This window comes from Ammospiza nelsoni, chromosome 8 (genome assembly GCF_027579445.1).
Source record: "Ammospiza nelsoni isolate bAmmNel1 chromosome 8, bAmmNel1.pri, whole genome shotgun sequence".
NCBI lineage: Eukaryota > Metazoa > Chordata > Aves > Passeriformes > Passerellidae > Ammospiza > Ammospiza nelsoni.
Window position 1 is genome coordinate 32,368,805 of NC_080640.1, and position 26,562 is coordinate 32,395,366.

At 49.0% G+C, this 26,562-nt stretch overlaps 1 protein-coding gene across 1 annotated transcript; it reads left to right on the forward strand.

Annotated features, from left to right (window-relative positions):
• The first annotated feature begins 49 nt into the window (after positions 1-49).
• On the forward strand, positions 50-24,501 carry TUBGCP2 (tubulin gamma complex component 2). Its single transcript, XM_059477150.1, has 19 exons — positions 50-84; positions 1,234-1,379; positions 3,120-3,292; positions 4,660-4,788; positions 5,071-5,250; positions 8,131-8,290; positions 8,623-8,830; positions 9,434-9,633; positions 10,073-10,262; positions 10,783-10,928; positions 11,498-11,678; positions 12,592-12,772; positions 12,967-13,139; positions 14,176-14,304; positions 14,734-14,854; positions 17,215-17,358; positions 18,536-18,664; positions 19,355-19,518; positions 24,277-24,501. The coding sequence occupies exons 3-19, from the start codon at positions 3,143-3,145 to the stop codon at positions 24,380-24,382; spliced, it is 2,691 nt and encodes an 896-aa protein (XP_059333133.1). The 5' UTR covers positions 50-84; positions 1,234-1,379; positions 3,120-3,142; the 3' UTR covers positions 24,383-24,501.
• Positions 24,502-26,562: the final 2,061 nt, after the last annotated feature.

Here is a 26,562-nt window from a genome sequence, read left to right on the forward strand (position 1 = left end):
GCGCTGCCAAGGTTACCGCGCCGCCCAGAGCGCATGCGCGAGGCGCGCTTCCCGGCGCCAGCGGCGGCACTTCCGGGCGGGCAGGTAGGGATGGGATGAAATTTAATTTAATTTAATTTCATTAATAGATAGTGTATGATAGGGTAGAGCAGGGTATGGAGGGTGGGATGAGGCGCAGCTGAGGTGCTGCCCGGGCCTGTAGGGTCATTCCGGCGGTGGCGATCCCCCCGCTGGCTGTTCCAGTGTGCGGCGCCCCCTCAGGCCCTCAGCCGAGCCAGCCCAGCTCCCGCAGCTCCTCCTCATTCCCTGACCCACAGACACTGCATCCAGAAATCCCTGCAGGATCACTGCCCCAGGTGGTGGGGAAGCCGAGCTTTTAAAGAGATTTAAGCTTAAACTGCGCCAGCCTGGTCTAATGTGAGTTTTGAGTGGAGAGTTGGACCAAGGCTTGCAGCTGTGAAAAATGCATGTATTTTATGATTGGCTTTTCGCAAATATTCAAATGAATATTATATGTGTTGTGTTAGAAAGTTATGCTGTGTTAATTAAGCAGTATGTTAAATATAGTTTTAGGTTATAACAAAATGTTAAAATAGAAACTATGCTATGTAGAATACTTTTTTAAAGAAAGGACTCACAGTGAGATAGCAGCCACAGGACGCCCAAATCTTTCAGAGAAGGAGAATTTATTGCCCTCTTATCAGAAGAAACGAACTTCTTCCCACCTCAAAGGCGCTGTCAGGATTCAGAGGAAGAAGCTGACATTGCCCAGACAGAATCCTGTATTTGAATGGAATTTATGCATCATATATAAAGTGTATTAATATGCAACAGGCTGTTGCTTTTAAGGGTTAATCCTCTGTTAACGTGGGTCCTTTTTCGGGCTTATTTTGCCCAGAACAAGGTACCCAGACATCCATAACTCTTTGTCTCTATTGTCTCATATTGTCCTAATTCAAATTGTCCAAATTATCATTACTCTAATTGTATTACCATTTTTATAACCATTTTATTACTATTAAACTTTTAAAATTTTAAAAACAAGTGATTGGCGTTTTTCACACAGGGATCCCTTCCAGCCTAAGTGATTCCACGATCTTGGCAAAACAAAAGTGTGTCCCTGTGCTTGATACATGGATCTGGATTGTATCTGCTTGATACAGTCTGTGTCACATGAATCTCCCTTATTTATTTCCATGGTTCCTGACTCAGGGTCTTGTTTCTGATTTACAGAATCACAGGATGTTCTGAGCTGGAAGGGACCCACAAGGATCACCAAGTGCAGCTCTGGAGTGAATGGCCCATTCCAGGACTGGCCCCACAACCTGGGTGTTTTTAGCACCAGGCTCTGACCTGCTGAGCTCATCTCAGGGTCCTGTGTCAGTATTAAAGTTATTGTTTAAGCATTCTGCAGCGTTTGAGTGGAGTCAGTAAGTGGGCAGTGGAATAGGATGATGCTAAAGTTGGGGAAAAGCTGCTTTGGGGTGATTTCAGAAGCAGCAGCAGCAGGGTCAGCCTGTCAGGACACCAAGCAGTGCTTCCAGCATTCCTTCTGAGTGAAAAACCCTCTGCTGGCCAGCCTCAACTTAAGATTCTCCCCCAGACTTAGAGTTCCTGGCTGGAGCTGTCCCAGCTGCAGCTGTGGCTGCCCCTGGATCCCTGGAATTGTCCAAGGCTGGGTTGGAGGGGACTTGGAGCAGGAAGGTGTCCCTGCCATGGCAGGGGTGGAACAGATGCTTTGAGACCTAGAATAAAGCTAAAGAATAAAGCAGGGATTTATTAACAGGATCTCCTCCATGGATCCACCTTGGGCAGCACAAGAGCCCAGCCAGGGCTGCACCCAAGGTGAAGTAAAATGGGCACAAAATGAACCAAAATGGGCACAAAATGCACGACCAGGCGCAGGGTCTGTCACTTTGATCAGTTCTGCTCCATTTGCATATTGGAGTAAATTGTCCAATTACAGCTTTAGGTCATTGCAGTCCCATCCTGCTCGTTTTTCTCTCTTCAGTCCACATTGTTTGTACACTTGGGCCTGAGATTTGGATCATTTGTCCTTGGTCCCCAGCTAGAGAAGGAATTGTTTTATTTAGCTATTCTGTGCAGAGAGCTCACCATCCCTTAGTGTGTAGCTCAGAACTGCACACTAAAGCAGCACAGACTCTGAAAAACACCAAAGCCAAAACCTGAGGCACCAGAATGAGACAGGCTTTGAGTCTCTGTCCCAAACCATACTCAAACCCTGCTTGGTTTGCTTCCTCCTCCTTCCCCAGCCAAATATCTCTACATTCCAGAAGCATCTCCCTGCTGGGGCTGTTTTCCCTGGAGGGGCCGTTTTCCCTGGTGGATCTGTTTTCCCTGGTGGATCTGTTTTCCCTGGCAGGGCTGTTTTCCCTGGTGGATCTGTTTTCCCTGGAGGGGCTGTTTCCCCTGGTAGGGCTGTTTTCCCTGGTGGATCTGTTTTCCCTGGCAGGGGCTGTTTCCCCTGGCAGGGCTGTTTTCCCTGGTGGATCTGTTTTCCCTGGCAGGGGCTGTTTCCCCTGGCAGGGCTGTTTTCCCTGGTGGATCTGTTTCCCCTGGAGGGGCTGTTTTCCCTGGTGGATCTGTTTTCCCTGCAGGGGCTGTTTCCCCTGGCAGGGCTGTTTTCCCTGGTGGATCTGTTTCCCCTGGAGGGGCTGTTTTCCCTGGTGGATCTGTTTCCCCTGGAGGGGCTGTGTCCCCTGGCAGGGCCATTTCCCCTGGCAGGGCTGTTTTCCCTGGTGGATCTGTTTTCCCTGGTGGATCTGTTTTCCCTGGCAGGGCTGTTTTCCCTGGTGGATCTGTTTTCCCTGCAGGGGCTGTTTCCCCTGGCAGGGCTGTTTTCCCTGGTGGATCTGTTGTCCCTGGCAGGGCTGTTTTCCCTGGTGGATCTGTTTTCCCTGCAGGGGCCGTTTCCCCCGGCAGGGCTGTTTTCCCTGGTGGATCTGTTTTCCCTGCAGGGACCGTTTCCCCTGGCAGGGCTGTTTTCCCTGGTGGATCTGTTTTCCCTGGAGGGGCCGTTTCCCCCGGCAGGGCTGTTTTCCCTGGTGGATCTGTTTCCCCTGGAGCAGTGTGATGACCCCTGTTCCCCGTGTCCCCAGGGCTGGTGGCAGGAGGTGGCAGCATGAGCGAGTTCCGCATCCACCACGACGTGAACGAGCTGCTGAGCCTGCTGCGCGTGCACGGCGGCGAGGGCGCCGAGGTCTACATCGAGCTGCTGCAGAAGAACCGCACGCCCTACGTCACCACCAACGTCTCTGCCCACAGTGCCAAGGTCCTGCCACCCTCTGATGGCAAAGCAGCCCGACCTCTCGGTGCCCATCCAGGGAAAATGGGAAAAGGAGGGGCTGGTTGGGTCCGGGGTGGCGGTTCTGGGCGGGAAAAGGTGGAGTGGTTGAGGGAGAGGAGGAATGTTAGGACTGGGGTGTGGGGAAGTTCAAAGAAGGAGGTTGTTTTGTGGGATTTTGGGAGGGAGTTGTTCCCTGAGAAGCTGTGGCTGGCCCTGGATCCTTGGAAGTGTCCAAGGTGAGGTTGGATAGGGCTTGGAGCCACTTGGGATAGTGGAAATTGTCCCAGCCCATGGAACAAGATCACCTTGAAGTTCCCTTCCCTTCCCTTCCCTTCCCTTCCCTTCCCTTCCCTTCCCTTCCCTTCCCTTCCCTTCCCTTCCCTTCCCTTCCCTTCCCTTCCCTTCCCTTCCCTTCCCTTCCCTTCCCTTCCCTTCCCTTCCCTTCCCATCCGGCTTGGACCCACCTGGGATAGTGGAAGGTGTCCCTGCCTGTGGAACAAGATCACCTTGAAATTCCCTTCCCACCCAAACCTTTCCTTGATTCCATGATTGTGGTATTCACATTCTCTGAACAGAGGTTCTGTTCAGAATTCATTCTCTCTCCCAGGATTTTTCCTGGGAGAAGCTCAGAGAAGAAGAGAAAACAATTCTTATTTCTATCCACTGCTCCTGTTGTTGCACATGTGGAATGTGTTATGGAGATTGTTTACCCACAGTGGTTTGTTAAATAGACACAGTGAGACTTGTTTTGATTCCTTGGTCAGGTGGGTCACAGCTGTGTCCTGGCTGTCTCAGACAGTCACAGGTTTTTCTTTAGTATCTCCTTTAGCATAGTATACTAATAATACTAATAATATACTAAAAATACTATACTATTCTTCAGTATAGTATGTCTTTAGTATGTCATTTAGTACAGTGTTAATGTAATATAGTAAAACTAAATAAAGCAATTGTTCAGCCTTCTGAAACCATGGAGTCAGAGCACATTATTCCCCTCTTATTGGGGTTGCTCTTCTACTATACATGATGAAATGGAAATTGTATAAAATGCAATTATATGACTAAAACATGACTTTTTTCTTCTGAATATCTCCCAAATACTAGAGATTAAAGCCTGGCACTCATGATCAGACTCATATACTTTTATAGCTATATAAATCATGTAGCTTTTGTGGCTATAAGACATCTTTCTGTTTTCATTTTTAAAAGCAATCCACCAGTCAAGCTCAGGTGCTATGAAGTCTCCAGCTCTGTCTGAAATTTGGCATCTTTGTAGCCTGAGCTGCTTGTTTGCTCTAATGCCATTTCATTTTAATTATAACTCCATTTAATATTAACCTGCTGTTTTACAGGTGAAAATAGCAGAGTTTTCTCGAACTCCTGAAGATTTTTTGAAGAAGTATGATGAGCTGAAGTCTAAAAACACAAGACATCTGGATTCTTTAGTTTATCTGCTGTCCAAACTCACCGAAGACAAAGAGGTTGGTTCCTCCTTTAGAACTGGGTGTTGAGGAGTAGCAGCAATGCAATGTTTGATTTATGGTAAAGCTCAGTGAAATCTGTAGAAATCAACAAATGAGCAGTTCTAGCTTTCACTGAGTTATTAAAGCCCTGCTGAGAGTTATGCTCCTCTTGATATAATCCACCAGGACATGGAAAACTGGGACAGAGAGAGTTCTGTGGTTAGATTCAGTACATGGTCACGTGTTTATTTTGTGCTGCCCTGCATTCACAAAACCTTTTCTTTGTTTCTCTATGTACAGACACTCCACTACCTGCAGCAAAATGCAAAAGAAAGGGCAGAACTGGCAGCAAATGCAGGCACCAGCAGCAGCAGCACGAATTTCTCCATCCCCTGCTCCACTTCCAAGATGTCTCTGCAGGAGCTGGAGGAGCTGCGCAAGCAGCTGGGCAGTGTCACGGCCAGCTCCAGTGCACAGCAGGTACAAAGCCCTTCCTTCCCAGGCTCTGGGCACAAAATCTGCCCTTCTGGTAGTCAGACAGTATTAAATCTTGGTGCTGTTCCTTGTAAAAGTGGCTTTTTTCTATTCCAGTCAGTTGAGGTTACATTCTTTGAGGTAATTCTAAGGTAAAATTCACAGTTAAATTCTTCTCTGTGAGGAATCTGGCACAAGCTGCCCAGAGCAGCTGTGGGTGTTTCATCCCAAGGCCAGGGCTTGGAGCAACCTGGCATCATGGAAAAGACACAAAGGAAGAGGAAAACCAGGCTTAGCAAACAGTTAAACATTTCATTAGCAGGAGGTTGTGAGGTCAGAGTGCAAAAGGGCTGATTATTACTTAAATCCCAAATTCTGTTTCCTGTCATTATAAAAAACTGCAGTCTGGTAGCTTGACCTGCCAAACAAGACAGGGAGGGAAAAAATGGTGAAAAACTGATGGGTCAAGATAAAGATATTTTGGCTGTAGAAGGCAGAGGAGCAAAAGTTTATGGAGAGTTTTTTGGACAGAGGGGAAAGAAGAAAAGATGCTCAGAGGTCCATAGTGCCTTCTCATGTCTGGTCAGCAAAATCTAACAAGGGACAAGCCTCAGATCACTTCAGGCCCTCAATGGCAAGAGAGATGGACCTTTCATGCTTTGGGTGTCAGCTTGAAGGGCTCTACATGAGTGTGATGGTGGAGGAGAACTCAAATCCTAAACAAAGGGTCCAACCCCTCACCTTGTCAGCAGTGATGAGACCAGCCTTGTCCTACATCCCCTGAAATATTGCACAGACACTGGGCCTGACTCATCCTGATCCTTCACAGACAATCTGAGTCAAGTGGGTGATTTAGATCATGAGGGGAAGATGAATTTCCAGTGATAAAACTGATCTTCTTACCAGGATTTATGTGTGAACTTGCTAAAAGAGGACAGACCTGGAAGTGTCGTTCCCTGGGATGTGCAGTTCACAGCCAGAGGGATTGAAATGCCATCACAAGCCAAGATCTGTGTTCCCTGCTGCTCCATTTGCAGTCTCTTCAGACTTAAAGAGCTGAAACTGTGTTAAAAGGCCCTGATGCTCAGGCCTGTTGGGTCAGTAAAGGCTGGGACAGGAGGACATTCCTTGGAAGTGTTGGTTCTGCTCAGCCTGTGACCAGATGTTCTGTCTGTGAGGGTCACAGATGGAGCTGGAGGTGTTTGTGGAGCTCAGAGTCCAGCCCTTCATCCCCCTCCGTGGATGTTGGCACTGCCCTTGCTCAAGATGTCAGCTGCAGGTTCCCCACCATGACAGTGGCAAGCTGCCACCCTGTGCCAGGGCTGTTGGGTGCCACCTGAGGGTTGGTTCTCAGCCCTGGGAGCTTTCTCCAGGCTGTTGTTGAAGCCTGTAGTGACAGTGACCTGAATTTTGAGTTGCAGAGAGAAGGTGATTCATGTCCCTGTGGCTTGTGCTTTGTCACCAGTGCCACAAGTGCTGTGCCATCTGCCCTGGGATTGCTTGGCACTGACAGAGAGATGATCATGCAGGGGTTGGAGTTAGTGCTTGGACCAATTTTGGTCCAGGATTCATGGAGGTGGGCGAAGTTTAGTGTTCCCTTTCAGGTGGATGTGTCCTTTATAGCCAAAATGTTGCCTTTTTTGACCTCTGCCAGTTAACAAAATTACACTAGAGCTGGTTGAACTGCAACAGAAGAGCCCTTGTTATAGAATAAACATAGAATAAACATATAGAATAAATATAGTGCCTCTTGTTACAGAATAAAATCAGAGAGTCATCAAGTCCAACCCTGGACTGAATATCACCATGTCCCCAGCTGCCATTTCTGCCCATGTTTTGAACACTTCAGAGGTGGTGACACCACCATTTCCCTGGGGAGCTTGTTCCAGTGATTAACCACTCTCTCAGAGAAGAAATTTTTCCTGCCTGCCATTTGGGAAGACCCACTGGTGGCTGCCCTTCTCCCAAGCAGAACATGTTCATACAACCAACTGAGATTTGCAGTTTAATAGGTTTAGCCATCCTTTGAATTGCTGGCACCTTGCTTGATGCTTCCTATTTCTCCACATCCAAGTCCCAGTTCTGTGAGGGGAGCAGAGGAAATCAAGGTCCTTTCAGCAGATCACCCACACATGATGTAAATAATGAAGTCAAATGAGCCTGTGCTTATCCCTTTTCTCACACACACACTCACATCTGTGCAGTTTCTGCAATGGCCCTCAGCAGCCCTGGCTTTGTGCACTTGGGGCTCCAAATGTTCACGTGGGTTGTGCATCTCACAAGCTTCCCCAGCTGATGATTGATCCTGCACTCCATTTATTTTAGTGTCAGAGCTGGGGGTGGGAGAGTCTTTCAGTCTTCAAGAGCTCACTTCCTTCACCAACTCCCACTCAGAGCAAAAAACTCCATCATTTTCCAGCTCTCTGGGGGTGGATTTGTCTGGGTTGCATTTGGCATTGAGTTCAGAGGTGCTCAGTGCCCCTGGAACAGGATGCTGCTGCTTCTGGAAGGAGTTTGGTGCTGTCTCCAAACCAGCAATCACTGCCTGCTGCTGGTGCATGTCCCCATTCTGCTTCCCTGGGTGTGCCCCAGCACCCAAGCCAGTGGGGACAGATGCAGAAAGGCATTATTTGATGTACCCACACATAAAAAGATCAAATATATGAAAAAATATGCTTTTTTTTTGCAGCAGTTGGACAAATTGACTAGGTGGCACTGAGAAATTAAACCCTCCACCATGCTACTGAAATACCAGCCACTCTCCTTTCTGTTCTCAAGTCCATCGATTGGTTTGCTGTCAAATTTTCCCTGAAATTAAACATTTCTTGGACTTCTGAAAGTCTCCTGGTTTTTTCCTTTCTTTCCCTCTCTCTCTTTCTCCAACAGCCTCTCGAGCTTACACGAAAAATCCTCCGGGATAAGCAGAACAAGAAGAATTCTGGGCAGCCCATTCCAGTATTTCCATCCTGGGTGTATGAGAGACCTGCACTCATTGGGGATTTCTTAATTGGCACCAGCCTAAGCACTGACACCACAGTACCAATAGGTATGTGGAACACAGGGGAAATTGCATTCATTTGTGGTGTTTTGTTCTCATTCAGAAATGCTGTCCAGATGTTCACACTCAGCAAAACTTGGCTCTTGGCACTTCTTTTCTTTGGGCTGTTTTCTGGGTATTTGAATATTTTGGTGGCAGGTTGGGGAAGTTGTTGGTGTTGGAAGTAACTGGGCACTTTTGGGTGGGAGGATTTTCCTGCTGGATTTGAGTAGGAATGAGCAAAGGATTCTGTTCTCCAGGAAATCAAAGTACAAGGCTGAAACAGGTGACACATTTTGTCCTTTTTTTGTCTTGTTTTTTTGTCTCCTCTTTGGGAGCAGGCACTTTGCCACTGGCCTCCCAGGAATCCATGATTGTGGAGGACTTGCTGTACGTGCTGATTGGAGTGGATGGCAGGTACATCACAGCACAGGCCCTGGTGGGCAGGCAGAACAGAGCCTTCTCACTTGATCCAAACCTGGACTTGTCCATCAAGGAGTTGGTGACCAGGATTCTTCCTGTGGCTGCCAGTTACTCTGCTGTCACCAGGTACTGAGCTGGGTTTTGTCAGGGGATCTCCTGTGAGAATAGAGAAGCTGCCATTGTGTAGGTGTTAACTTGCATGCTTAATTTAAACTAGAGGGTATAAAATGAGTGACAGTTTATTTGGGTCAGTTTTAGCTCTGCTGGGTTTTTCCTCTTTGCTACCAGTTCACTTTTTCATTCACACAGCTTTGTTCTTTCCAGTCTTAGCCTTGGTGATTTCAAATAAAATGCAGTTATGGTGTATCTGCCTATTCTGGCTTCTCTTCCCACTCTGCTATGAAATTCCCCATATTTCCTGCTTTTTGCTCCTCTCTGGGCATCCAGGACTGAGAGAACCTTTGTGTGCTGATTCCACTTTCTACACAGTGCTTTTACAACAAACAAATGGTTCTAATTCCCTTATACAAATCCCTTGTGGCTGGAGAGGAAACATCTTCCCACAGCTTTCCCTTCTAGGAAATGTGGGATGGGAAATAAAGGAGAGGGACTGGTGTGCTTCCCAGCATGGGATCTACTGGTGTGCCTGCACAGTGTCCTGAAGGCAGAACTTCCTGAAAATCACACAAATTGCATTGCCTGACAGAGTTTTCATTTTGCTTTTTACAGGTTTATAGAGGAGAAGTCCTCCTTTGAGTATGGACAGGTAAATCATGCTCTGGCTGCAGCCATGAGGACTCTAATCAAGGAATACATGATATTAATTACCCAGCTGGAGCACCTTCAGAGGCAGGGCCTGCTGTCACTGCAGAAGCTGTGGTTTTACATCCAGCCCACAATGAGGACCCTGGAGATTCTGGCTTCACTGGGTAAATTTCCAAAATGTACAGGTTGTGAGAGCTGCAGGGTAGCCAAGCAGGCAGGACATGTCCCATTTGGATTTCCTGCTTTATTAAAGAAGAAAGCCCAGGGGAATTGTACTTGTGAGGGCACTGCACTTCTTCTGGAGAAGAACACTCAGCTTCTAGGGGTGAATGAGCCTTTGGAGCTGTCAGGAGGCACCTCAGGGCCTTTTGCCTTCACAGCCCTTGCCCTTCCCATCAGCTGTATCCACCACTGCTGCCTCTCAGCTCCTTTCCAGACTCCTCTCCAGCTCTGTATGGGTACAATCCCTGGAAATTCCTAGTCCAGCCCCTTGCTTACAGCTACACAGGCAGCTCAGGGGGCCATGTCCAATCTGGAGATTTTATTTCAGGACTTTTCAGGTTGTGTCTTATATTGTTGTTTTGTTTTTGTTTTTAATTCCAGCTACCTCTGTGGATAAGGGTGAATGTATGGGAGGATCAACCCTGAGCTTGCTCCATGACAAGACTTTCAATTACACAGGGGACAGCCAGGCCCAGGAGCTGTGCCTGTATTTAACCAAGGCAGCCAGCGTGCCTTACTTTGAAATCCTGGAAAAGTGGATATATAGAGGCATCATTAATGATCCATACAGGTAAAGAACAGTAAAAAATGAAATAAAATGCAAAACTTCATGAATTCTGATCTGCTTTGTTGAGTCTGTGTTGCCTGGGGGCCTGAAACAACCCTCTTGGAAGTTTTGTGGCTTTTGTAGAGTCACTTGAAGCATTTTGATGTATTTGATAGTTTATGCAGCATTTCTCTTTCCCACATTTTCAGAATCCTAAGGTGGGGACAAAGATGAAGGTAAAATATCTGAAATTAATGCCTTTGTGCTGGTGACAAAGGCCAGTTTCCTCACCCCTGCACTGACAAACAGATAATGTTTAGCCTTGGCTTATGAACCCTGTAAAATTCTGTTTCTCATTGCAGATCATCAGAGACACTGCATAGTGCTTTCCTCTTGCTTCACAGACAGACAAATTTCAGTTCTTGATTGGATATGTCCTCATGAGACCTTATTTCTGATAGATCCCATTCCCAGTTTGCAGGTCAAAACCAGTAATCCTCATTGTGCCACTTCCTGCCCCTAAACATCTGCTTTAACTGTTCAGTGAGTTCATGGTGGAGGAGCACGAGCTGCAGAAGGAGAAGATTCAGGAGGACTATAATGACAAGTACTGGGATCAGAGATACACTGTTGTCCAGCAGCAGATCCCCTCCTTCCTGCAGAAAATGGCTGACAAAATCCTAAGCACAGGTAGGTGCTTCTGCTGTGACCCTGAGGAACCCTGAGGCAGGCTGGTCTTGTGTGAGGAGAAGGGAAATGTCACCATGCCTTGCCACTTTATGGGGTTGTCCAGCTGAATTGAGAGCAGTAGAAGAGTCAGATTTAAAAGGAACCCCAAACCCTATAAATGAAACAGCACAGGAGCCCAGCAGCAAGGGGAACTGTCTGTCTCACTGCTGTTTTGTGAGCAGGTTTTCTGGCTGGATGGAGCTGAGGTTTGACTGAGTGTTAATTTAAACATTCAACCTCTTGTCCTTGTACAAAGTGACTTCAAGAGAAGAGTTTCAGGCCACCTGCATAGATGTTTTGTCACCACTGGGAAACCAAACCATTTCTAAATCTCCTTAAATGTGATACCAGCTGCCTCTTTTAAAGTTCTGTATCATCTTTTGAAAAGTGCCTAAATCCTTTCCAACTTTCAGCACAACACAGTGTAAACATTTCTCAGCACATCTTCCTCTGAAGGGAGTGGTGTGGAAGTTTCCCTGTTGGCTGTACAGCAGGGATGAATATGGGACATTCTTTCTTTTTCATTTCAGGGAAATATTTAAATGTTGTGAGGGAATGTGGGCGAGATGTCACCTGCCCTGTGGCCAAAGAGGTCATCTACACTTTAAAGGAGAGAGCCTATGTGGAACAAATAGAAAAAGCATATAACTATGCCAGCAAAGTTCTTCTGGACTTCCTGATGGAGGAGAAAGAGCTGGTGGCTCACCTAAGGTTGGATTTATTTTACTAAATGCATGATAAATAGATTGGTTCTGCTAAGGGACATAAATTTTTGAAGTTAGCTCTGTTCTCTTGGGATATTACCAAGGTGTTCTCTCTATTTCCATTTAGAAAAGTTGACCTAAAAAATAAGATTTGGGGTTTTTTTCCCTGGAGAGGAGGAAAAAAAAGTCTAAAATGATAGAAATGTTGAGTGGGTAAGATGTTGGGGATCTCTGGTCCAACTTCTTTGGAAGGCTGTTGCCAAAACTAGGTCAGGGCTTTGTCTAGCCCAGATCAGGAGTGTGGAGCCACCCTGTGTTATGGCTGTGCTCCTGTTTTTGCTCCAAAGCCTGCAGTTATCATGTGTCATCTCTGACCAGGCACTTGGTTAATCCTCAGGCTCACCTCAGAACTGCTTCCAAGCTCTGTGCCCACCACAGGGAACACTTCTGGTGCCAGGTGAACATCAAAGTTCATGTGTGTCCTGTTACAGCAAAAGTCTGCTAGATTTTAAAAAATTAACACAGATATTTGTTGAGAGGAAGGCAGGATTCTGCTCAGAACTGGCAGCTGCCCCTTGGCTGGAGCAGATCTGGGAATTGTTCAGGACTGCAGTAGGAGCCTGCACACAGCACACCTAGGAGTTTTGGGGGTTTTTTCATTTTTCTAGGCAAAAAACAACAGCAGCAGCCCTGATCTGACTGCACAGAAGTGTCCTGACTGAGGAGGTAGGGAGGAGGAGACATCCATAAAAGCCTGGTCTCCAAACTGGTTATTTATGGCTGTGTTTGCTCTCCAGAAAGAGAAATATTTTGTGCTAAAAACCCCCAGGCTCGTTGAATTAATTGCATTTGTTCCTTTAGGTTTGATATGGCTTAACTTTAAGAAAAGTCATCAATTATCTTTTCATTTTCTTGAGCAGATCTATAAAACACTATTTCCTGATGGATCAAGGGGACTTTTTTGTTCACTTCATGGATCTGACAGAGGAGGAACTGAAGAAGCCTGTGGATGACATCATAACAACAAGGCTGGAGGCTCTTCTGGAATTAGCCCTGAGAATGAGCACAGCCAACACTGATCCCTTCAAGGATGATTTAAAGGTGAGAATGGGTGGAAGCCGAAGATAAATTGATTTTGAGCAGAAGGTCTGGGAGATCTGTGTTGTGCCTGTGAGAACCTGCTGCTTCCTAGGTTGGTGTGACAGCAGTGACTCTGACCTTGGGCACCTTGCTGCTGTTCCACAGCAGCTCTGGGTGTCCTGTGCCTTCATTTTTTCCCTGCTCTTCCCTTACAGATTGACTTGATGCCCCATGACCTCATCACACAGCTGCTGAGGGTGTTGGCCATAGAAACAAAGCAGGAGAAAGCCATCATCAGTGCAGAGCCCACAGAGCTCACCCTCAGCGGCCTGGAGGCCTTTTCCTTCGACTACATTGTGAAGTGGCCTCTGTCCCTCATCATAAACAGGTAAGGCATCAATCCACTGAGGGAAAAACAGCCTGGTACTCTCCCAAGAGGCTTTCCATGCAGGAATCAAACATTCCTCAAAGCTGGAGAGCAGAAGAAAACACACTTTCTGCTATCTCTGGTTGCAGACTCAAAGCATTCAGGCTGTTGCTACTCTAACAGGCTATTTTGCATTTAACTGAGCTGTGAGGGTCCAAATGGAATTCTGCAGGAATTTGCTTCTTGTTTCCCTGGGAAAACACTGCTGCGAGCCACAAGCAAATGGGACAAGCAGCACTGAGTGAGCAGAGTGGCAGATTCCAAATTGCTGAATGCCAGCAATTAACTCCTCCCTTAATTTCCCCTCTTCCATTGAAAAATTCCATTGACTCGGTGAGACTTTCCCAACGACGCGACGCTTTTGGGATTTTGTCTCTTCCTTCCCAACACAGTGTGTTAGCTCTGGTGGTAGCTATGGAAGTGAAAATAGGATTTTGGTAAGGTTTCCTGAACTGTATCGACTGGAGCTCTGCAGACACCTACGCCCAAGTGTCTGAGCACAGACCTGAATCCAGTCCCAGAGCTATAAATAAGCAGCCCCATCTGCTTGTGACAGTGCATTGCTGCTGGGGTAATGCTGCCTGGAGCTTGGTTACAGCTTTGCCTCCCCTTTTTTTGGAAAATCTGGCTAAATTCTAAAATCTTGGTGAATTCTTGGGTGACCATCTCAGCCTTAGCATGGTGACCACAGTGTCTGCACCTTCCCTCCCAGCCCATGTGAGTGACCCCTGCCTGGAACTGGAGGGAATTAAGGAGGCTGGTGATGAACCCACTGGCAGGAAATATGGAGGAGGGTCTCCTTGGAGAGGAATTCTTTGGGGGGGGTTGCAAATGTGGCTCTCTTGCTTTGGTTCAGTGCAGATCTGTGTGTGTCTGAAGGCGTGAGGAACATATTGTGTAAAGTCTCTTTACCTCTGAGCAGCCTCAGCCTTCACAGCTTGGTCTGTCAATCAGAGCAGGACTTCAAAATCTGCATGGGCTTCTCCTTTCTTTCCAGGAAAGCACTGACAAGGTACCAGATGCTTTTCAGACACATGTTCTACTGCAAGCACGTGGAAAGGCAGCTGTGCAATGTTTGGATCAGCAATAAGACAGCCAAGCAATTCTCCCTGCATTCAGCTAAGTGGTACAGCTTTTTATTTGTTTTTTTTTCAGTTTTGGGTCTCCTTCTTGCTAATTAGATACCTCATGACATAGCTCAGACAATACTGAGCCGAAAAAGATCCTTACAAATGTCTTACAGGCTCAGAGACATCAATTTGTAACATTTTAGGTTTCACTCAATAGCTGTTTGTAAAGTTGCTTTAATATTTAATATCAAAATTTTCGTTTTGTATGAACAAATATTTAAAGCCTATGCCAGGTTCAAAACTCTGACTCTACTAATTGAAAAATACTCAGAGCTGGTTTGCAGTGACTATAATCCCTCTCACACTGCAGCAAGGCATTTGCTAGGACAGAAATATTTAGCTCTGTGCTTGGCTGTGCAAGGCTGGTGCTAGTTCTCCGTGGCATTTGCTAGCTCTGAGCTGTGTGGGTGTGATTTCTCCCCTAGGTTTGCTGGTGCTTTCACACTGCGGCAGCGGATGCTGAATTTTGTGCAGAATATCCAGTATTACATGATGTTTGAAGTGATGGAGCCAACATGGCACATCCTGGAGAAGAACCTGAAGCTGGTGAGTGAAGTTGGAATGGAAGGCTTAACAAATGTAAGGCCTAATTTCAGTAACTGCAGCTGTCTGTTGGTTTTTTTGGAGGCATTAAAATATCTGGGAGCTGCTGTTCCTGCCACATTGCAGAGTGCTGCTGTTCTGCACCACCTTTCTGCTTGATTAGTCATACATCCCTTTCCTGTGCTGCATCCTCCTGTCTCACTCTGCTCCCTGTTATGTAAAGGCAGGTTCTGCTCAACATTCCCATCCACAGGAGAGAGAGAGCTGTGCAAAAGGAAGGTGGATGCAAAGGTCATAAGCCAGTCCAGGCATCTCCAGCTGATTCCTTGGCTGGGTTACAGTGCTCCTAAAGTAGAGCCTGTGCTTTCCCTTCCATGAAACTGCCAAGGACTGGCAGGCAGGGAATGCTTGGTTTAAAAAATACCATTATTATCATCATCATCATCATCATCATCATCATCACCATTCCCTGTGGTAGTCACCTTGTGATCAGATGCTTCTGGGTTGTGCATCTTTTTCCTCTTACACCCTGAAAAACACAAAACACTCCTCTGAGGTACCAAACCACCCAACACCCCTGCAATCAGCTCTCTTGGCAGCCCTTGTGGATCTTCAGCATCATCTGATCCTGCCTTAGCTCTTCCTGTGCCCTGAGGAGGTTTTTGGGGTCAGCTAGCCAACATTTTCATGCCCTGTTATGTTTTTTTTCCTGGAGAATTCACAGGAGGGAGCAGGTTTAGGATTGTGTCTCTGCACATTCTTGGCAGAACTTCTGAATGAGAAAGGGTTCATATGTCAAGCTCCTGGATAATCTGGGAATTGTACTTATTTCTTAATTTTGTTGCAAGTTTAGGTTTGTGAAATACATCATTCAGTTTACTGTACTTGCATGGAGGCTGTTGTTGAAGTTATCCTGTCCCTGTTTTCTCCTTTAATTTGTATTTTAGGGGGGAAAAGGATGATCCTCACTGGTCTCATGTAGTACATTTTATTTATCACACTTCTCTCTTCCTAAAGAGAGGTGCTCTCTTCCTAAAATTGTGGCTGGGATCTTCATCTGCACAACATCACTGTCTTCATCAACACAACTTCATCATCATCTTCATTAGAAAGCTGCACTTGTCCCTGTTCTGCAGTAGCTTAAAGGGATGTGGTGTGGGTTCCAAAATGCTGGGAATTCTCAGAACTTTGGGCTTGTAAACTAAAGCTTAGAATTAAAGACAGGATTTGATCTGAGATCTTGGAAAAAGGCTTCCAAACTTAGGTGCTAGAAGTGAGAATGTGGATTTATAGTTTAAAGCATGTTAAGTTAAGAAGAGGAAAGTTTAGAGTTTTAGAGTTTAAGATATAGAAAAAATAAAAGTGGTTACAGGGGTAAACAAAAAGTTTAGAATGTGGTACTGTAAGTTTGTGTGTCATAACATGATTGGCTAAGCGAGCTGTAGCATGAGTCCATATTTAAGGATTGGGTCCAAAACATAAATATCCTTGTTGGCAGTGTTTTATTGGTCAATAAATCCTTAAGAGATCTTGTAATTAGGGGTCTTGTAACTTTCTAAACCATACAATAAAGATGTGAGCCAAACTCACTCTTCAATAAACCACATCATCTGAAAACTCAGAAATCCATCTCTAACTCATTCAAAATTCCTTCCAAAATCCCCAAAGTGTGGGAGGGGTTTCCTGCACTGGTCCTGCTGGAGCAGTGTGGATGCTGAGGCAGTTTGAGTCCTGTGGTTCTTTGCTAAGCTTTGATTTGTGTTCTGAGCTTCAACACTGTGCAGAGTGAGAGGGAGTTTTAATCTCTCATTCAAAACTCTAGACTGAAACAGCCTGTTGGAGTAGCAGAGATGAACAAAAATCCTACAGAATCCTCCCAACACTGCATGTCCCAGTTCCTTATTGGGTCCTAAAGCATATTTCTGAATAGCCTGTATGTTTTAATTGAGTTTATATGAGTTTATTAACATTTAAGATTTATTGACATTAAGGTTTGTTTTTCCCTTTTGCTCTTGTTTTCACTGACTTTACTGAGGTTGTGGAGGTGGGAGTGGCCATGACAAGCAGATTTAAAAACAAAGGAAATGCAAGTTCATAAAGCAGATAACTCCATCCTTTCCAGGGAAGAGCTTGGGTGATCAAAGCAAGCATTTTGTGGGCAGTGGTGTGATAAATGAAAGGTTTAAAGCCTGTGAGGGCTGTTGAAGGCAGCAATGCAGATGCAGTCTCCATCTCTGGGTGTTTCTGGGAGCTACACCAGGAGTTGCTCACTCTGAGGGGTCCCTGGCAGAGGCAGGGTGCTGGGCTGCAGCTTTGGGGCAGAGCATGGTTTGGTTTGTCATTTTTGGGCTGTCCTGTCACAGGCATCCAACATTGACGATGTCCTGAGCCACCACACCAGCTTCCTGGACAACTGCCTGAAGGACTGCATGCTCACCAACCCAGAGCTGCTCAAGATCTTCTCCAAGCTGATGTCTGTGTGTGTCATGTTCACCAACTGCATGCAGGTGTGTACAGCCTCCCTGTGCCACAGTCCCTGTGCCACCCCACGTGGACTTGTCTCTGTTCCCTCTGTCTGCAGCTTTAGGGCTTCACAGCTGACACCTCTCCTAAATGGTTTCTGTGGCTTCTTACTGCACAAAATTCTCCTTTTTCCATGGGGAGATCAGGTTCATATGGACCAAATTCCCTCTCTTGAGGTGTAAATCATAGTGCTCTGTAGAGATCTCTCTTGAGGGTGAGGTGAGGGGTGCATTCCAGCATCAGGGAGCCCACACAGCTTTTCTAAAATTCACTTTCCAGTGGGTTGTGAGAGATCTGTGTACCAGCATTGAAAAGACAGGTGTCTGCTGAGGAAGGCAGGAGCTTCCTTGAAATGGAAAATGGAAACCTCTTCCCTATGAATTATTGTAATTTTGAAATTAAGGGGCTCCCATGCAAGATATGGAAATAGGAATAACAGTTCTTTACTAGGAAAATTAAAATACAGATGCAATAGTACAAAAAGATAAACAGAGCCAGAGCAGTCCCTGCCCCCTGTGTGTCAGGGGGTGTCCCAGCCCCATCCCATGGGGGCTCAGCCCTCCTGCAGTGCCAGCTGTGGCTCTGCTGCAGCAGGGATCCTGCACAAGGGGGAGTTTTCCTCTGCAGCTCCAGGGCTGCTGGAGATGGGCCTGGGCTCCTCTGGCCATGCAGGGCAGCAGAAAGCTGCTCCTCTGGGAATGCAGGGGGCAAAGGCTGCTGTGGGGTCCCAAAGCTCAGATTGGATCCAGGTAGGAATGCTTGGCTCCTCCCCTGGGCGGAGCATCTCCCCATGGGATGGTGGGATTGGATCAGCCATGCAGGGACACTCACTGGCCATGGACAGGAGATAATTAATAATTAATGGCCTATGAACAGAAGATAACTAATAATTAATGGCCCATGAACAGCAGAGATCTCCTGGAGGGAGGGTTGGTTGTAGAAGAGATAAACAAAACTGCCCAGTTAACAGCAGAGAACTGCCCCACCTCTGACAGATGGGGACAGAATCCACACCCCCATTTCCAACCTCAGACCTGCATGCTGAATTCAGACTCACAGTTAGCTCTCCAGGGAGTTGGGGTGGGCACGGCTGAGCCTCGTGCTGTGCCACAAAGGAAGAAATGAGCTGTAACCATGTCCCCAACGCTGTCCCCTTGCCAGAGGTTCACCCAGAGCATGAAGCTGGACAATGAGATGGAGAGGCTCACCCTGGAGCACGGCACCATGCTGGGCCCTCCCACCGAGGAGGAGCGTGCTGAGGAGGCTGCCAAGAAGAAGCTGACCAACAAGGTGGGACACTCTGGCCAGGGTGGCCATGTGCAGGTAGCCCTTCCTGGTTTCTAGACCACCTCTGGCCCCAAAACCACAACCTTTGTGGAATTGTGGGCAGTGTGGAGCTCTGCTGGAGTTCTCAAAGCCTGTTTGAAGACCCTGTCTCTCCCACTGCAGTCCCTGCACTGGTATTTGAGTTTCACTTGTGTTTTCAGCTGTGCAGAGCCACATCCAGGCTTTGAAAACGCCAGCAATTCACCATGTGAAGTGTGAGCAGGGCTCTTTGCAGTCCATGGCTTTCACACCTGGGGGATCTGTCCTGTCCATATTTCTCTGTCTGGAGGCACAGGGGGTTTGCTCTGTGGCTGGCAGATCCTGCTGTCCCTCTGGCACACACTGCATCACCATGCAGTCACAGAGCTCCAGAGGTCACAGCCTGTCATAGGCAACACACATTTTCTGCCTGCTGGCTTTTCCTCCTGCTTGAAAATGAGCAATGGCAGCATTTATCTGTGGATAACTCAGCTGGGATCTGCTCTGGGCTTCTCCCAGGCTGGGCACAGCAGGGCTGTTAGCTACCAAGGACTTGGAGAGGTTTATTTCAGAGTGAAGTTTGCTGGCAGTGCTTTTGGGTGGGTTAGGGAATGGAGGGAATCACTGTGAGCAGATCAGCACCCACATGGGGCCACTCTGCCTTTGTCTTGGCAGCTTTTAGCAGAGCATGCTGACAGCCTGCACCTCACATCTGGCTTTGAAGCCACCATCAACAAGTTTGACAGCAATTTCTCCACACATCTGCTGGACCTGCTGGACAAGCTGAGCGTGTACAGCACCAATGACTGTGAGCACAGCATGCTCAACATCATCTACAGGTGAGCCAGGCCTTCCCTGTCTGTGAATTCCCCTCCCCAGGTCCCAGGTTCAGCTCAGGAAATGCTCATTATAACTGAGAAATGTGTTTATTTAGGAGCTCTGAGCAGCCTGGGCTAGAGGAAGGTGTTCCTGTCCATGGCAGGGGGTTGGAATGAGATGGGCTTTGAGGTGCCTTCCAACTCAGACCATTCTGCTTTGCATTTCTACCCTAGGCTTTAGGAAAACCCCAAAGCATTCCTCTGAATTGTGTGAAATTTGGCCATTAATATTGTAAATGTAGTGTTAGTTTTCCTGGGGTTGTCTCACTGTGGAGACAGTGAATAAACCAATTTCCAACTACAGGGTTAGCATTCCAAGATGAGAAAATCACACAAAGGTTTTATCATTAAGTGTCTATTTTAAGTTCCCATATTGCATTTATTCCACTTCTTGGAAATCAGAATTCCTTCAGAAATACATAAAAGTCAGGTACACAGGATGGGAGGGGAGAGAAAGCAGATGGAAGTTTTGCTGCTGGGTGTTGCTTTTTCAAGAAAAAAAACCCTGGATGTTCTGTTCCCTGTCCACTTGCACTGACATCTTTTCTGGGTGGCTGATACCCCCACAACTCTGTTGAGATGTGCTACACCTGAGAGCAGAGAGAGGGAATGTCTCACAAGTGTTTTTTAAGGAGATTGTTGTCCCCTCCTGGTGCTGTTTCTGACAGCATCTGTCAGGGCTGTCAGGATTGCTGGTACTTTGCAAACCCTTGTTAGGTGAAGTATTCCCACAGGAGATTGTGCTTCCACTTGTCCTTTTCTTCTGGGAGCTTCTTGTCCAGCCCCTTGTCCAGGTTGGCACAGCCCCTGGCAGTGCCCCAGGGCTGCTTGGTGTTCTGAGCTCTCCTGCTTCCACCCCCTGTCAGGGGAGCATCCCCAGCCCCCAGAGCTGCCCCTGTGGGTGCTGCTGAGCCCATGAAGTGGGAATGTGGGTGAGGAGCCCTTCTCCACAGCCCTAAGAACTCTGGCTGGCTCCAGCTCTGAAGTAACCAGAGTCAGAGGTCTTCTCCTCATCTTGGAATTCCTCCAAAGCACTGTTTGTGTGGCTGTGGTGTTGTTCCTGTCAGGACTAACCAGGGCCCCCAAATCTCTGCAGGACCTTTTGGGAGAGGCTGCTGTGGCTTCTCAACATTTCATGTCACCCTTCATGTGCCTGGAGACCCCAGCTCATCATCATCATCATCATCATCATCATCATCATCAGGCTGTTGAGGTTCCAGGCAGGATCCATCTGTAGCAAAGGCTGGCAGGATTCAGCTCTCCCTGTTCCCTGGCTGCCATCACTGCTGGGTGTCACAGGAGCATCCAGACTGGGTTAGATTCAGGGATTGGGTCCACAGGCAGCTGAGTCACCCAGGCAGGAGCATTCAGTGCTCCTCAGTGCTCCAGCTCTCCTCCTTTATTCTTTTTTTAAACATTTTTCCCATCTCCAGTACAAGTTCTAACAGAGGGGAATGTTCATGTTCATGTTCATGACTTCCCCATCCAGGAGATCTTGATGGCAGCTCACCCCATGATCCCAGGGCACAGGGGACATGGCCAGGACACTGCTGAGGACCAAATTACCAACTCTGCCATGGTGGGAATGTCACACTGTGCCAGGACAGTGGGACAGCCTGGCTGTGTGTCCTGCCCAGGGTGCCACACCAGGAGCTGCTCCATCAGTGTCACAGCCCCTCTGGGGCTCAGCTGGGCCAGCAGGTGACTCCTGAGCTGTGAAACCTCTGCAGCTGCTGCTGCCAAGCACAGAGAGGTTGGGTTGTGCAAGCAGCACTTCCTGCTTCAGGGGAAAGGAGAAGTGATGGTGCAGATGATGCAGTGCTGCTGTCTGTGGTGTGTGCTGTGGACAGTGACCCAGCTGCACCCAGAGGCTCAGGGGAGGGTCTGGCTGCTTTGCCCTCCCTTTGTTCCCATGTCCCTGTCCTTATGCCACCAGGGCTGTCACCACTGTCATGTCCCCCCCTAGACTGAACTCTCTGGGACCACTTGAGTCTTCATCAAGACATTGGAGTTGCTGGACTTTTCCTGTCAACCCAGATGTCCCCAGTTCCTCAGTAGAAATCCTGGGTGTGAACAGCCCAAGGGACCTTTCCTGTCTGATGTCCCCAGTTCCTCAGCAGAAATCCTGGTGTGACACCTCATGGGACCTTTCCTGTCAACCCAGATGTCCCCAGTTCCTCAGCAGAAATCCTGGTGTGAACAGCCCAAGGGACCTTTCCAGTCCCTGCTCAGGGCTGGTGAAAGGGTGGGAGCCCCACAGTGAATGTCACCCAGAGGTGACATTTAGCTCCCATTCAGGTTGGAGGGATTGCTGGCTCCAGGCCTGGGCTCTATGGCAACAGGAACCTGAGAAGCAGAGTGGAGATAGTTGCCATCTGAAATAACATATTTGAGAGAGTTTATAAGGAAGAGTTTGTAAGACACACCACACTTTTCTTCTAATTTATAACCTTTTTATGGGACTGCTTTCCAACAGGGATCATCAACATGTCAGATAAATAACAAAATTCACAGTTCTGGTACTTGCTCATCATTTACTTGATCCTGGTTAGCACTTACTCATTTTGTGGTACTGAGTAACTGAGACATTTTATTTGTGGCATCAAGCAACAGGAGATGGAGATGCAGAGGGTTTCCTCCAGAGCTCACAGGTGACAGATCTCTGCTGTGCCCAAGCCCTGCTCAGTGTGTCATGGACTAGAATCAGAAAATCTCCTGAGGTGGAAGGGACCCAACAAGGATCTTGCAGACACCCCAACAATCCCACCCTGGAGCAGTGCCCAAGCTCTCCTGGAGCTCTGGCAGCCTCAGGGCTGTGCCCATTCCCTGGGGAGCCTGGGCAGTGCCAGCACCCTCTGGGGGAAGAACCTTTCCCTAAAATCCAACCTAAACCTCCCCTGGCCCAGCTCCAGCCTTTCCCTTGGGAGTGCAGGAACTCTCCAGCCACTGCAACACATCCCAGGAGTGAAAAGGTGTAGAACTACAGTGGAGAGGGCTCTGTCAGCAGGATTAGTTAAGTCCTCATTCTTAGAAATCTCATACATCAGTGTGGTTACCAGCATCCTTCCCTTACCAGTGTGGAGGAAGCTGAGCTCAGAGTAGGTCACCAGGACATGGAGTGGTGCAAACCTCTCCACAAAACAAGAAATTGGCACGTAAGCACATGCTGAGGGAGCACCACAGAGATTCTGAAGAAATGGTTATCAGGGATCACTTGAAACTAAAAACAGCTGAAAGGGAAGCCAAGCAAAATCTGCCAGTCACTGAGCTGGGCATGAAGCAGCTTTAGAAATGGAGCAGGTGCTCAAAGCAGCAAGTCCTGGCCTTGTGTTTGAAGCAAAACTTGCCCAGAGCTCTCACCTCAGTGTCAGGTTTCCCTGGTTCAACTCCTCGGGGATGAAGGCGATGTAAAGCTTTTCAGCCAGGAGAGAGCAACAGATAAATTCCATCTGTCGAGGCTCTGTTTTCTGCAGGCACCAAAAAATGTCAAGGAACAATTTGTTGCCGTTTGTGTGAGGTTGTTAAGCAACATGAAACTCAAATATTGTGCCCATTCAGTTGGTACTGGAGCAGCCTAATTTGAGAAAGGGAGAGAGTAACTTTGGTGTGATTCATGGGCTGTCACTGCCTGCCTGCTCAGTGATCCAGGGCACACGAGCTGCACAGGCTGGGGGTGCTCTGGGATGTGCCAAGGGAAGGTCACAGCAGGCTTGGGGCTGGGTGGCATCACTCTGGATGATCAGGGAGGTGGGGTTGTGGTGGTACCCCTGGTGGTGAGTGCTTTGGAGAGGCTTTTCCAAGTGTCACCTGTGGCTGAGCACCTTCTGGCCATGTGCTGGTGTTGGTGAGTTGTGGATTCATGGGGAGCATCCTGATGTTAGCCAGGGAATGGTGGGGATGGGAACCTCAGCATTTCCTGGTGCTGGGTGGATTTCCTGTGGGAGTTAGGGCTGAGCTCTGGGGTTTCAGCACTGCTGGGGAGGGCTGGGAAGGTGCAGACCCTGAGCAACCCTTGTCCACACGAGACACCTCTGTGTGGCCTGCAGAGGAGCTGTGAGCATTTGATCCTTCCCAGTGTGTTTGGGACAGATTCCTGATGCATTTCCCTGTCAAAGGCTTGGCACAGAGCAGGTGTCACCACACCCATGGCACAGCACACATCCCGTGCAGGGACAGGGCTCCCTGGTGTCACTGGGGTATTTTCTGAAAAATCTCCTGAGAGGCTGAGAAGCCTCAGAAAAGAGATTTAAACAATAATTATCTGATTGCTTGGGATGTAGTTTGGAGGTTGCTCACCAACAGGTGCATCTTTGATTGGTTCCATGTGAATTGTTTTTAATTAATGACCAATCACAGCCAGCTGTGTTGGACTCTCTGGTCAGTCACGAGTTTTTATTATCATTCTTTTCTAACCTTCTGATGCATCCTTTCTCTTTCTTTAGTATAGATTTAGTAGATAATTTTATTTTAATATAATAGAATATCATAAAATAATAAATCACCCTTCTAGTTGAGAAGGCTGTTGGGAACTTGGGAGTCAGATTCTCATCTCTCGCCTTGTCTTGGGGACCCTCAAAACAACACCGCAACAACTGGTGACAGCAATTGTTACAACACCACAGCAATTGGTGACAACAGTTGGTGACCAGAGCACCCCGTGGGTGTCCTGGGGGGTTTCCTGCTGCCACCAGCCCTGCCCAGGTGTGTTCTGTCCCTCAGGTTGGACTTCAATGGCTTCTACACGGAGCGCCTGGAGCACATGTCGGCCGAGCGCAGCCGCAAGGCGCCGCCGCTGCTGCCCCGCCTGGCCGTGCCTGCCCAGTGAGCCCAGCCCACCCTGCCACCAACCCTGCCAACCCTCACCCTCCTGACCTGTTTGTAATGTTTCAGGCTTTTTTTGCTCTTTTTTTTTTATTACTGTGTTGTACTCTGATGTGTTTGTGTGTTGTAAAATAAATTTAAAAACAATAACAACAAGAAAAAAAATCAGGGTTGTTTTGTCTGTTAACAGAACACAAATTGTTGTGGATGCTCCATCCCTGGGAGTGACCAAGGACAGGCTGGACAGGGCTTGGAGCAGGCTGGGATAATGGAAGGTCTCCCTGCCCATGCCATGGGATAACCTTTAAGTTCCTTTCCAACCCCAAGCCCGCAGCACAGCAGTTCCAGGGAATCTGAATATTGCCTGAGAGCAGGTGCATAGAGGGAAGGAAGAACATGAAACTCAAATGTCTCCCAGGAACAAGGGGTAACCAGGGCCAGGGGCACAGAGGCCTTGGGGGCAGGAGTGGGGACCTGGGGATGTGTGTGAGGGCTGTGGGCACAGGACTGAGTGCTCCTGTCCTTCCTCTCCCTCACTGCTCCTGTGCAGGGACCTCCAGAGCTCGCAGGAGGGAGAGCCAGGTTCTGTGTGCTCCATGGCCTACAGCTGCTGATGCTGCTTGCCAGAGGGAGAGAGAGCCCAGCAGAGTGGGGACCAGCAGCCAGCACTGAGTCCCACTGGAAGTCATGGAGAGTTCATTGAATCAACAGTGAATTTATGACTAATCCCAAATCCGCTCACACCCACGTGCCTCTGTCCATTTCCATTTCCTGGTTGTCCCTGGCCAGAAACACCCAGAAGTACAAACGTGCCCAGCTTATCTGCCCTGATCTCCCAGCTCCAGTGCTTCCTGTGACAGTCCAGCCACCCCAGTGCCCTGAGTGCCCCTGCAGAGCCACAGGACATGTCCCACCAAGCCATACACACAGTCCCCGGTGCCACCCGGACCGTCCTCCCACCCCAATGTCCTGTGGGCACCCTCCTCCACCTCACTGACCCAGCCCCCCGTGCCCCAGGGACTGTCCCCAGAGCCTCACAGCCAGCCATGGTTCCCCACAGAGCACTCCTGGATGCTCATGGACGGTCCCCAGTGTCCCCTCTGGTGTCCTGCAAACCTTCCCTGTCACCCTGCGCACGCCAGGGACCATCCTGATACCCTGTGAGCCCTTCCCAGTGCCCCAGGGACCCTCCCAGTGCCCCTTGGACAGTCCCCAGTGCCCCATGGACCCCCCCCCCCAATTCCCCAGTGGCCCATGGACACGCTCCAATGGCCTTTGGACCTTCTCCAGTGCTCCCTCCCCAATGTCCCCCAGCCCCTCCAAGTGTCCCTGTGTACCCTCCCCGATTCTCCACGGAGCCCCGTGATTGCCCGGGGACAGTCCCCAAGGCCTCACAGAGCCCCACAGACCACCCTCAAATTCCCCGTGGGCACTCCCCATTTCCCTACGGACACCCCCGGTGCCCGCGGATCCTCCTCGATCCCCACCGGCTGCCCCCGGTGCCGCGGCCCCTCCTCAGTTCCCCATGGACGCCCTCAATGTCCCCGGAGCCCCCTCCCCACTCCCAGCAGGCAGCTCCCCACGCCCTCCCCGGTTCCCCGTGCCCCCATCTCTCGGTGCCCCCATCTCCCTGTGCCCCATCTCCCTGTGCCCCATCTCCCTGTGCCCCATCTCCCGGTGCCCCCATCTCCCGGTGCCCCCATCTCCCTGTGCCCCATCTCCCGGTGCCCCCATCTCCCTGTGCCCCATCTCCCTGTGCCCCATCTCCCGGTGCCCCCATCTCCCGGTGCCCCCATCTCCCTGTGCCCCATCTCCCGGTGTCCCCATCTCCCGGTGCCCCCCTCTCCCCATGCTCTCCATCTCCCGTGTCCTCATCTCCCGGTACCCCCATATCCTGGTTCCCCGTGCCCCCATCTCCCAGTGCCCCCATCTCCCGGTGCCCCCATCTCCCGGTGCCCCTCATATCCCGGTGCCCCTCATATCCCGGTGCCCCCCTCTCCCCATGCCCCCATCCCCCGGTGCCCCCATCTCCCGGTGCCCCATCCCCCGGTGTCCCCGCCGTTCCCCGCCGTGGGCGGCCCGTCCCGCCCGCCCCGCCCCGTCCCGTCCGGGCCGTGGGTGAGTCACGGCGGGCGGGGGCTGCCGGCGGCGCGGCGAGCGGGGGCACGGCGGGACCTCCGAGCC

Coding starts and splice junctions, on each gene's coding strand:
- TUBGCP2 (XM_059477150.1), top strand. CDS start 3,143: ATGAGCGAGTTCCGCATCCACCACGACGTGAACGAGCTGCTGAGCCTG. Junction 8,291..8,622: donor TGACACCACAGTACCAATAG/GTATGTGGAACA, acceptor CTTTGGGAGCAG/GCACTTTGCCACTGGCCTCC. Junction 8,831..9,433: donor AGTTACTCTGCTGTCACCAG/GTACTGAGCTGG, acceptor TGCTTTTTACAG/GTTTATAGAGGAGAAGTCCT.